This window comes from Doryrhamphus excisus, linkage group LG2 (genome assembly GCF_037039965.1).
Source record: "Doryrhamphus excisus strain RoL-2023G ecotype Guam linkage group LG2, RoL_Dexc_Guam_v1.1, whole genome shotgun sequence".
NCBI classification, from domain to species: Eukaryota; Metazoa; Chordata; class Actinopteri; order Syngnathiformes; family Syngnathidae; genus Doryrhamphus; species Doryrhamphus excisus.
In genome coordinates, this window is record NC_136358.1 from 9618240 (window position 1) to 9631050 (window position 12811).

General features: G+C 40.1%; 1 protein-coding gene across 1 annotated transcript; it reads left to right on the top strand.

Moving 5' to 3' along the window:
* Nucleotides 1-612: 612 nt before the first annotated feature.
* Nucleotides 613-11805, top strand: ctdnep1b (CTD nuclear envelope phosphatase 1b). Its single transcript, XM_058068186.2, has 8 exons — nucleotides 613-1259; nucleotides 7761-7827; nucleotides 8982-9100; nucleotides 9184-9255; nucleotides 9327-9443; nucleotides 9837-9948; nucleotides 10030-10114; nucleotides 11127-11805. Exons 1-8 carry the CDS (start codon nucleotides 1155-1157, stop codon nucleotides 11185-11187), a joined length of 738 nt encoding a protein of 245 aa, XP_057924169.1. The 5' UTR covers nucleotides 613-1154; the 3' UTR covers nucleotides 11188-11805.
* The last annotated feature ends 1006 nt before the right edge of the window (nucleotides 11806-12811 follow it).

Sequence of the window (12811 nt, forward strand, 5' to 3'; positions counted from 1 at the left end):
GTTCCGGAACCTACAGGAGTCCTCTGTGGAAAGGCCCCCGCCCCTGGTTGGACGAGATGGTATTGACTGTAATGGTTGGCTCATCTTGTCGGGGATCATTTGAATTGGCATATGAGGGTTGTTGTCCCCAAGCGGTGGGTGGGTGACCCTTGAAGTTCTGCTCCTGGAGGACGTGATTAGAGACAGACAAGACTTCATGAGAATAAAAGACAAGCCAGTCCCTCCAACAAATTTTAATGCCTGGTACAACTTCATGTGCATATGTTTGGACAAGTATCACAGTGACAAGAAACATACTTTATAAGACTTTAAGACTAGAAATGTAGCCATCCCCATGGTTTTCTTGATAATAACCACCAAAAACCAAGTTTTTACATCAATAGCTATAGAATTGTACCGCCTCCACTGCAGTACCGAAGAGTGACAGACTGCACCATTACTATAATTGTTTCTCTTGAGTGAAGTAAGATGGTCTGTACATCGTTGATTTTCAGTGTTTCGCTTAGTTAACACGGAAAACAAAGAAGAAATCCTGGATAGCTATGTAGAACAGTCCTCTGACGAAATGCGCGTTCGCGTCTGTTTAATTTCTTTCCACGTTGACGTGCTGCGCGCGCGATCCCGCAGATTCCCTTTCCGGATGTGACGTCGGCAAGGCGGCAATGGCGGCTCGCAGTTTCATTCCGGATTTCCAGTGGACTACAAACTGATATTACTAACCTATACTGGACCATATGGAACTTTTTTAACGCCCACACGGCTTCGAGAGGAAGAGTCCAGCCGGTGACCCGACTTATGAGGCCACGCCGCTGGTTTTTGGGGCTAATTTCCGAGCCGGGTTCAAGGTCTTGTCGAAGCTAGCGGTAGCTTGGAGGCTAGCAGGGCAACGCTCGCTAGCTTGCCAGCGAGGTCCTATAAACGGCGACATTAGTGTTTCTCTTTAAATGTTACTATGCCAATAGTCTCTATTGGATGTTCACTTTATGTGTAGAGCGAGGTCCTCACACGTTTGCTTTGCCTCTTTTGGGGGAACTTCCAGTCGCTTTGGTGGCGGCGACTAATGCGGACTGTCACTCGCCATTGAAAGGGCTGCCGCCGCTGCTTTTTATTATTACTTCGTCGTCTTTTGGGGGGGTCTTTGTGTGCTTGGCAACATGCTGAAGACCCGCCAGTGTTTACTGGGGATCCGCACTTTCCTCGGCGTGACGTCCAGACTATGGGGCTTCATCATGTACATCCTCAGGAAGCACCTACGAACGGTAAGACATGCTGACGTCACTACATTAGGTGCACCGCCAAGACTGTAAATTATGTGTGTCATCGCCAACAAGTGTGAAAAGGACGCGGTTATTCCGTGTTACGACTACAACTACTACTAGCACATCAGCGAACGCTCTATAGCGATCTCCTGTAGTTGCTTACATAGAAGCATTTATTTACTCCGCCATAGAGACTGTCGGGGGTACTTACAAATAAATGATATTTAATTATAACATGTATAAAACTGCAAAATGCATCTTTAAGTATGTATCAGCCATAGTCGTGTTGGTGAGTCTAAAAAAAATAACAGCCTTTTTGTTGTAAAATGTATTGCATATTATTGTAGTAGTGGCCATTTCAGATGATTTGGACTGATCCTTCAAGGCACACAGAATATTGTGTCCAATCAAAAGAAAGACGAGACTCCTGTATTTTTCAGCAGAAAAAAGTTTGTTTCTACCTTTTTTAGTTTCTACCATTCTTTAGTAATCAGCCATAAAAGGTAGGTAAGTTTCAGGAAATATCAGTTCCTAACAAACAAGGGAGAAATTTATTTGCTTTTGTGACAACTGAAATATCTAAACAACTATACCAACATAAACAACCCAAAAAACATCAACATTATATATTTAGAAACATAACACCATCAATTATTTACAATTTTCACATTTGGAACTAAATGGTGTGTAAAAGATGTAATGGCATAGGGCAGGGGTCGGGAACCTTTTTGGCTAAGAGAGCCATGAAGGCCAGATATTTTAAAATGTGTATCTGTGAGAGCCATATACATTTTTTTAAACATTGAATGCAATAAAATGTGTGCATTTTTATGTAAGACCAACAGTTTTAGATATAATGGGCTCTAATTGTGTAGACCAGGCACACTACCGCACGCCAATAGGGTGTGGCCAGCACACTTTCGTGAGCAGCGCAATGTCTAATAATAAATCAAATACTTGTTGCCATTAATACAACTTCTGCTGCTGCATAATTTTGCACCATACTCAGTATATTTCATTCTTTTGGCCATCTTTGCCAGAAGGCTTGGTTCTGCAGCTTTAGCTAGGTGACTATTTGACTAAAGGAGAAAAGTTTTTATATTTACATGTTGACATCTCAATGACCAAGGTAGACTACCGCATTACCCAGTAATAATCGAGTTTTGGTGTTTGACCTGGAAAATATCAGGAAAGATAGATATGGTTGGCCGTATTGCAGTAGAAAATAAATGGACGAATTAAAATGCATAAAAAAGTTGTTGATTTTTAATATTATTTTTAACAGTCATTTCTGTGATGTTTACTTTAAAATGTTAGCAAAAATACATTTTTATTGTGGTAAGAAATGCTTGAGAGCCAGATATAGTCATCAAAAGAGTCCTACCTGGCTCCCGAGCCATAGGTTCCCTACCTCTGGCATAGGGTGTAAAAATGTAAAAATACATCTATTGGTATTAAGGGAGTTACTCAGCTTTACAGATGCCACAGAGATAGTCGTAGGTATTAATAATACAGTAAACCTCGGATATATCGAATTCAATTGTTCCCACTGGTTTTGTCCGATATAAGCGAAATCCGTTATATGCGTATACCGGAAAATGTCCGTTTTACGCATATATCGGATTTATATCCGGTATATGCGTAAATCGGATTTTATCCGTTATAAAAAGGCACTTCCTTGACCATGTTTCCAATGTACCTGGACTGGGCAATAAAAAGAGACGTAAGGTAATGAGAATTTAACTTTATTGGACTCCCAGCATAACAAATTGTTAATTAAGCTAGGCCCTGTTACGCCGGTTCAGGCCTACGTTATTTCCAATAGTGAGGTTAAGATCTCATTCACTGCTGTGCTAGTATTATTGACGTCACTCACTTTTATATTTGTCCTAAATCTGGAGCCAGGAGAAAGACAATAGCCAGTGACATCAACAAGATTAGCATTACGTAGGCCTACATGATCTTAACCTCACTACTGTTTTGGGATTTGGCCTCATGTAGACCTCGGGCCTACCCTTCCTGCCACATTCATTACACGGACGCGCAATGCCATGGGGGAACTTTCTTTGATCCATGTTCACAGCCAAAGCTGAAGATTATAACATCTTTGTATGAATTACAGATATGTACATGAGCATGTACAACGAAAAAAAAAACTCAAATCTGTAGAAATGCCTTCTTGTTGCTATTAGGGAGGTTTAGAAACCAAACGATAAACGCAAACGATAATGACGTCACATGCTATTGACAAGTCGGCAAGTTCCCATACATTTCAATAGCATGTGACGTCATTATCGTTTGGTTTCTAAACCTCGCTAATAGCAACAAGAAGGCATTTCTACAGATTTGAGATTTTTTTTATTTCGTTGTACATGCTCATGTACTTGTCTGTAATTCATACAAAGATGTTATAATCTTCAGCTTTGGCTGTGAACATGAATCAAAGATGGATCAAAGGCCACGATGCGGCCATCCGATATATGCGAGGGAAATTGGAACGGGACTGGAGATTTTGTCTGAAATAGGCGAAATCCGTTATAAAAAATCCGATATATGCAATACATTTTTATTGGAAATACATTACAGAAAAATTGGTTCTTTTTTATCTGTCCATTGTGAGCGAATTTCCGATATATCCGAGTCCGATATATCCGAGGTTTACTGTAGCTGATAATAATAATAAAGTGTTTGAGTCAAGATTGTCTGTTAATCTCCGTGAAGTCCACCACAAATGTCAGCTTTACAGATGCCAAAGTCAAAGTAGCAGTTATGACTTTTTTTTCATTCTTTCATTTTCTACCGCTTATCGTCACGAGGGTCGCGTGGGTGCTGGAGCCTATCCCAGCTGTCTTCGGCCAAGAGGCGGGGTACACCCTGCACTGGTGACCAGCCAATCACAGGGCACATATAGACAAACAACCATTCACACTCACATTCATACCTATGGACAATTTGGAGTCGCCAATTAACCTAGTATGTTTTTGGAGTGTGGGAGGAAATTGGAGTCCCCGGAGAAACATGCAAACTCCACACAGAGATGGCCGAGGGTGGCACGCTAACCACTCGTCCGCCGTGCAGCCATGACTGTTTTTGTCCCTTGTATATTAGCTATCTAGGTGCTTTAACCGCTCTCAAGCTTCAAACTTTTGAAATAGCTATAAACAAAACTGAAAGAAACTCAAAGGTTAAACGTGGTATCTTGTGGAAATGTACAGATTGTGAATGAAATGGTGTCATCGTGAGAAGGAACGTTTGTGTGGGGAAGCGTTTCCCCGGCGGACCGTTCCATCATGATGGAATCTCGGAAATCTTGGGAAACGCTAGCCTGCGCCCTCCCCAAATAACCACGTCAAAGCAGCTTCAAAACTTGCTGGCTTATCTTAGCTTATCTTAGTTTAGCAAAGCATGTGTGTGCAGCTCAGGCTGCATGAGTTTACACCGTGTTGAGTTCTACCACTTCTTTATGCCATCTCACGTCATGCAAGCTCTGAGTGAAATAAGGACAAGAAGCATGTTTATTCTTGCACCATCCCGGTCTCTCAACCATCAACGGACATTCTCCACACACACACACAACACACTTCTTCTTTCCAAAGAGCACTGTCTTCCATAGCGTCTAATTCATGTCAACAAAATATCTTACATTAATAACATCCTTGTTATTGCATCTGAACCTTAAGCACATTCCAGCTTATTGAGGATTTTGTAGCAATGTGTGCAGAGGATGACATCCTGAGTGGTCTCTGGCAAACCTATGGCACGTCTCCAAGGCCCTGGCGCTAGAAACAGGCCCCGCTGTCGTTTCAGGCGCCTGATAAGGTTTGGCTAAATGTCTTCCTCTGTAACAGCGACAGGTCCCACACCGTCCACACCATGTTTGTTTACAAGTGAGGATGATACGTTTGCAGCACGTCGCTGAAAAGGAGCGCTTGATTTGCTCACGCGACCCCACCCACAGCACAGTTGGGGTAATCTTGCCTAATCTCACCAACCGATGGGGGTCCCCGGCCCGAGTAAGAAGTATAAAAGGGAAAGTGTGGCAGCAAGGTGGTCTCAGTCAAAGTCACCCCCCTTTCCAAGTGTTGCCCAGTGGTCAGCTGACACCCACTGACAGCTGGGCTGGATAAAAATAGCACCTTTAAGGAAAGGTGCAAGCGAAGGAGGGAAGGACTACGCTGTATTGTTAATACTTATTCATTCATGGCAACTACAGATACACTGCATATATTATATTTTTAGGATGTATCCCACTGTGATTATATAAGATGATATCAAACTAACTGTTCTAATGGGATGTAAGAGCCTCTTCACACATTGCTACTAAATCCTCAACCAACTGTAATGCCTGTGCTTGTCATGAAGGAAAATGTAGTCACCCATGCCATTCCAACTGCATATGGACGATATATTGATGACACTCTTGTGTTGTTTATGCAGACATGAGGCAAACGGTGCACTTGTTTTGAAGGACTGTTACGGAAGTGTGTTCCGTGTGCATGGAGAATGTGTATTTACGGTTAAGACGAGCTACGTTTAAATATAAACGTGCTTCTTGTATTTTTTCACTCAGAACTTCCACGTGGTCACCGGGCACTGTACAACCTTCCTTACATTAAAGCTGTAAAATACGACCTGGTGATAATGGTTACTCACACACAACCACACAAGCTAATGCTGCTAGCTTCCATTCACACTCTGGAAGAGGAGCCAACTTTCACCGGGGTTTATCGGCAATTCAACCTGTTTTGTCGGGAGGATACTGTTCAAGGTTTATCGTGATTTTGTGCCACGATTGAGCGGTCTGCACTCACCAACTAGGGCTGGGTTAAACGATTATTTCTGTAATCGATTAATCTAGAAAATAGTTTTTTGATGCATTGATTAATCTAACGATTCATTTTTAAATTAGATTTTTATTCGATTTTGATGAATGAAACACAAATTTCTTCTTTCCAATATATTTTTATGAACAACTTCAAAACTGAATTGTATTGAACAATAAAGTGCACAAAAAAATTCAATAAATAAAACTGCAAAAAACATGATCTGAACCAACATGTTATCAACATAAATTAAATAAAAAATAACAGCAGCAGTGACAACTGCAATTTTCAAAATTATGCTTATCCCTGTCACAAGTTATGTGGTGCAGTTTGAATGAATGACGGGGTTAATCATTGCAAACAAGGAAATAAAAAAAGTTGAAAACGTACGGCGTCTTCTCCTCACAAGCAGCTCACATATAGACAAACAACCATTCACACTCACATTCATACCTATGGACAATTTGGAGTGGCCAATTAACCTAGCTTATTTTTGGAATGTGGGAGGAAACCGGAGTACCCGGAGAAAACCCACGCATGCACGGGGAGAACATGCACACTCCACACAGAGATGGGTGAGGGTGGGATTGAACTCAGGTCTGCGCGCTAACCACTCGACCGCCATGCAGCCTGTTTGCAATTTTGTACTTTATTACTTATGTGTTTTTATTACAACTTTATTCTGTATTTCTAGGTCTGTCAAACAATTAAAATATTTGATTGTGATTAATTGCATTTTGGGCCACAGTTAACTCACAATGAATTGCATTTAATCGCAGATAGAAATAAATTGTTATCAAAAACAAGTAGGGGAAAACTCTGTGTGGTAAATGATTTGTTGTGCAACTACAACGATAGTTACATTAAATTTAAAGTAAAAGGATATCAATTTGGGAACTATGGGCCGTTATTTAAAACAATACTGTCAGCAAGCATATTTTTGTATTACTATTTTTCATTGTTATTAGCATATTAGCTCTTAAACTCGCCCACAAATATTCAGAAAATCCAAAATGTGAGCGAGTGAGACCTCTCACTGACACAAACATGTTTTTTTTTATTACAGTGTCAGCTCAAAATAAGATTTGTTTATTTATGAACCTAGTTTTAAATTCTAAATGTAAATTCTAAATAAAAAAAAGCCTATTTAGGAACATTCAGAAAGGATTATTATTATAATATTTGCCTCAATGCACCTTTCCTCCATGAAATGTACAAATGAAAATACCTAAAACATAGGGCATAATAGTCATAAAACATTTCATCCAAATTGCAAACCTAAAGTCATTTCATTTCTCTTTTAAAACAAATTAAAATACATAGAAATGCATCATTATAATATTGTAAATATTATTTTATTACAATACTGTAACTACTCATTAGAAAGCCCACCGTTTTTGAAACATAATATTATATTCTGTTTATTATCTGTTTTTTGTCCATTTTGTGATCTTGCATCATTTTTTGCTCTTTGTTGCAAGATTACTAGCTTATTGTTGGAATATTGCAGCTATTCATTAACACAACTGTATTGTCCATCATTAAAAAACATATTCTGGCTATAATACGGCATTATTCTCTTGACAACATACCCTTAAAATGTCTACATTGATATAACATCTGTCATATAGGCCTGTTGTTATTGTTCTAATTTTGTATTGTAAACCTGTTGCTGCAGATAATCCAGTATCAAACGGTGAGATACGACACTCTGCCTCTGTCACCTATCTCCAGAAACAGACTGAGTGAGTACATCATAAGCAACATAGACTATAACTATTTTTGTACATCGTATGGTGTTCTCACCCCAGCATTATGCCTGAATCAATTAAAAAAACAATTTGGGACAAAACTTTTGACGTTGCTCAAGACCTTTGATGTTCAACTTGTGCTATGTGTATTCCGGATTGTTTGTTATTATTATGTGCTAATGACTTTAGCATGTATAATTGTTTATGGCACCAATGGACGTATTTGACATGCCGTCAATGTGTGTTTGTTATTGCTGAGCACATGCTGTGGTTTTAGCTACAGCACATCAGCTAAAGTGTGAATGACATTGACACTACGTGGCACTTGACTACACATGCCTTAAGATGAAGAATAATGCCACGAGATGTTCCATGTTCCATGGCCCCTGGAGGGAAAAGATGGGTGCAGTTGTATGATAAGTCTTATTCTGTAGAATAGGGTTTGTTAACCCTCAGCTGGCTGCTATGATGGACATGACGGAAGTCATTTGATTTATTTCTACTTTTTACACGCCCATTTAAATATATATTTTTTATATTTTGTAATTTTTTTTATATTATATTTATTATATAAATATCACCTTTAAGTCATTTTATTTATCTATAGTGTTTTACACATCTTAAAGTCATTTGGAATTTTTTATTTTATTTTCTGCACTTTTAAGTCTTCATTTATGTATTTATTCCTTCATTAATGTATTTTATTTACATTTTTTTTATACTTTTGGTCAAACTAAAGCAAGTGTATTTTTTTCAAAATCACCCCTGATCTTTTGAACATGTCGATATATGGAGTTTGTTTTTGAATGAATTGATTGATTATGGTGACGGGCCTAATGATTTGTTTGTCATGTAATATTCTGGTATGAATGTAATATGTTTCTGACACTATCACAATACCTTTGTGTACTCAAAAATGATATTACCTGTTGTTTTGTTGTGTGTAAATGGTACAATTTCTGCAAAACTGAGCGATTATTCAAAGGCATTGAGCAACCCCTAGATATTGCACAAAAACTTTATTGATATCCCAGCTCATTGTCGGGGGTGAGAGTTGAACATGTGAAAAAGAAAAATGTCATCCCCATATAAGGACCACCCCACACTATGTACTACATTGCTGTGTCGTCATCTTCTACGCACTAAAGATGCAGTCAAGAGGAAGATTCTGGTCTTGGATCTGGACGAGACGCTGATCCACTCTCACCACGACGGGGTCCTGAGACCCACAGTGAGACCAGGAACGCCGCCCGACTTTATCCTCAAAGTAAGAAGCGCTGTAACAATCATCAGAGTCAGGACCAGGGTCTTCATTCTGAATTCTCATGTTCTGACTTGTTTGCCTCGCAGGTCGTCATCGATAAACACCCCGTCAGATTCTTCGTACACAAAAGGCCACACGTTGACTTCTTTCTCGAAGTGGTGCGTGTTTTGTAGTTGTGGCGAGCACGGACGCTGGCGGTGTTGTAACGTGTTGCTGTACACCACCACAGGTGAGTCAGTGGTACGAGCTGGTGGTCTTCACGGCCAGCATGGAGATCTACGGCTCCGCGGTGGCCGACAAGTTGGACAACAATAGGAACATCCTCAGACGCAGATACTACAGACAGGTACTTAGTAACTCTTATTGGCGAGTCTTAGCATCATGGACCACACTACGCTAGCTGTGGTACAAATCCCTATAACCCCCACCAGAGGGAATGCCAGGAGACCCACTGGCTCATGAATCCAGGATGGATCCTCCGAAGCCCCACATTAAAGCCTCCCCCCCAAAAAAATCCACTCCGAACCCCCCACCCCCCACAAAAAAAACCTGCCACCACAAACCCTACACCCGAGGGTAGGCTCAGCTACGTCAACAGCAGAAACCGATGCCCCACCCCAAACGACAACACAGTTTCCTCGTCATATTATCAATTTGTTGTGGCTGTTATTGGGGAATGTTATGACTACAAGCAGCCATTTTGTCACCTGCTAGCTAACAAACTCTGTTGTTTTGCTAGCACTGTACATTGGATCTAGGCAGTTACATCAAAGACCTGGCAGTCGTACACGACGACCTGTCCAGTATTGTCATCCTGGATAATTCACCAGGAGCTTATAGAAGCCATCCAGGTAAGACCCCCAACATCGTCGCAATCATCATCATAATCATATTGATACTCCAACGTGTAAAAAAACAATATTTGTTTCCAGACAATGCAATCCCCATCAAGTCCTGGTTTAGCGACCCTAGCGATACGGCACTTCTTAACTTGTTGCCTATGCTTGACGCATTAAGGTAAGCTATTCTTTGTATGGAATAATTATGTAGCCTTCATAGATAATTTGTCAGGTAATCTGTCAGTCTTTTGTGGAGTGGGATAGTGATGGTAATCTGACAGTCTGTCAGCGGGGCAGGACAGTGACAGTAATCTGCCAGTTTGTCAGTGTGGCAGGACAGTGATAGTAATCTACTCCAGTTTTTCAGCGGACCAGGACAGTGATAGTAATGTGATAGTCTTAGTGGAGTGGGACAGTGATAGTAAGCTGCCAGTCTGTCAGCGGGGCAGGACAGTGATAGTAATTTGCCAGTCTGTCAGCGGAGCAGGACAGTGATAGTAATATACTCCAGTTTTTCAGAGGACCACGGCAGTGATAGTAATCTGCCAGTCTGTCAGTGGAGCAGGACAGTGATAGGAATTTGCCAGTCTTTCAGTAGAGCAGGACAGTGATAGTAATCTGCCAGTCTGTCAATGTAGCTGGACAGTGATAGCAGGACAGTGATAGTACTCTACTCAAGTTTTTCAGAGGACCAGGACAGTGATAGTAATCTGCCAGTCTGTCAATGTAGCTGGACAGTGATAGCAGGACAGTGATAGTAATCTACTCCAGTTTTTCAGAGGACCAGGACAGTGATAGTAGTCTGACAGTCTGTTAGTGGAGAACGGCAGTGATAGTAATCTGCCAGTCTGTCAATGTAGCAGGACAGTGATAGCAGGACTGTGATAGTAATCTACTCCAGTTTTTCAAAGGACCAGGACAGTGAAAGTCATTTGATTATTTTTTGTGGAGTGGGATAGTGATAGTAATCTAATCTGCTCTTCAGTCGGGAGATGATAATGTTCATTGGATGATGCTGGTTGCAGCTATCAGCGTGTAGCCTTCAGCGTGTGCTGAAGCAGGTTAGTCCAGTGTTTATGGACCAAAATTGGGCAGTACGTAACCACAAAATTGATGAAAATCTGAGCAGATTTTTTTTGAATGAAAATGTTTCGTCTTTTTCTTTACTACTTAAAAAACATCTGTTTTAGGTTCACCGCTGATGTGCGCTCCGTCCTCAGCCGAAATCTCCACCAGCATCGACTCTGGTGATTGGCCCAATCAGAAAGAGGGGCGGGGTCTCTTTCTTCTTTATTTTAAGCCCCGCCCCCTCCACCCCAACCAAACACCATTGAAAAGAAAATCGTGTCATGAAAGAACTCTTTGGAATCAACCTGGACTTTTTGATTTCATTCCATGTCAACAAAACACGAAAAACGGATAACGGAGGTGCATATTTTTAAACCTTTTTCCCCCACTATGATGAGGAAGGGGATTCGCCATACAAAAATCAACACTTTTTTTTATCACTGATTGAATGGTGATTGCTTTTGAAAGCATATAAAATAATTTTTTTTGCTGTTTCTGGACAAGTTTTTTTTTCTTTTTTTTTTTTAAATAAACTCTCCCCCAAAAAGACTCATTGACTGAATGCGGGTTTGAAGGAAAAACATGAACTGCTGTGCCGTCTGTCACCTTAGGAACCATAACCATAATAATACTATGAAATTGCACTTTTTTTTGATTGACAGATTTCACTTAGCTCCGGCCCCTTTACCATTACCATATTTTTGTGTGTGGGGGGGGAGAGGGATTTAGAGCCTCACGCCTTCGGAACAATGTCGCTCATGTTCTTGTATTGGCTCTGTGTTGCTAATATAATAAAAAAAACACAATCTTGTCAGTCCCGCTTGGCTTTTTATCATTACTTTTAAGTCCAAACAAATAAACATCCATCTTAAGAGTGGGAAAACATTGAGCTGTCGTTTAAAAGGATCCAAACAGTTAGGCATGCCTTCATTTTGATGACTGACTCGCCATCGTAAGGCGTTATGTTCATCAAACAACTTAAATTAAGTGTAAGACAAAATGCAAACCTACGTGAAAAAAGTTGTAATACTATGAGAAAACATATTTTGAGGAAAAAAAGTATCGAGAAGTAGTTATAAAGTATAAAGTATAATAAAGTCCTAATTTTACAAGAATAAAGTCATGCATTCGCGAGAGAAAAACTTGTAAATATCACTAAATATCATTATATTGTGAAAATAAAGTCACAAGTTTGAGAAAAAAGTCATAAATGTATTATAACGAAATCGTAAAATTATGAGAAAAAGCATCAAAATTATGGGATAAAAAGATGTATTGTTGCAAGAATAAAGTAATATTTTGAGAACAAAAACGAGATGGATTAGTGAGAATAAAGTCATACAAGTATGAGAGAAATTAATAAATATGAGACATTGAGAATAAAGTGGTATATTTAAGAGAAAAAAGGTAATGATACATATGAGAATGAGGTCCTACATTTATGAAAAAAGGTGTCAATTTATTACAACAGTCATACATTTACGAGTAATAGATCATGAGAATAAAGTAATATGAGGGAAAAGTCTTAACATTGCAAGGATAAAGTAATTTATGATAAAAAAGTCATAATACTACTTGTGAATTTGCGAGAAAAAAGTCACAAAATTTCAAGAATAACGTCATATATTTGCAACAAAAATATTTGCGGGTGTTGGCAACCCTACGCGCCAGTCACCACCCCACCGACACGCCGAGGAGGGCGCCCCGGGGGCAGACACACCGCCTGGCCGGGGACCGAGGAGACCAGTCAGATGCCCGCAAGCAGCGGGGACCACACATTTCTGTCACCACATTTGCAACGCATATC

What these genes read in the sequence shown, in the direction of transcription:
- ctdnep1b (XM_058068186.2), top strand. Translation starts at nt 1,155, where the DNA reads ATGCTGAAGACCCGCCAGTGTTTACTGGGGATCCGCACTTTCCTCGGC. An exon ending in TATCTCCAGAAACAGACTGA is followed by an intron (nt 7,828 to 8,981) that starts GTGAGTACATCA and finishes TACGCACTAAAG; the next exon opens with ATGCAGTCAAGAGGAAGATT. An exon ending in CGCCCGACTTTATCCTCAAA is followed by an intron (nt 9,101 to 9,183) that starts GTAAGAAGCGCT and finishes TTTGCCTCGCAG; the next exon opens with GTCGTCATCGATAAACACCC.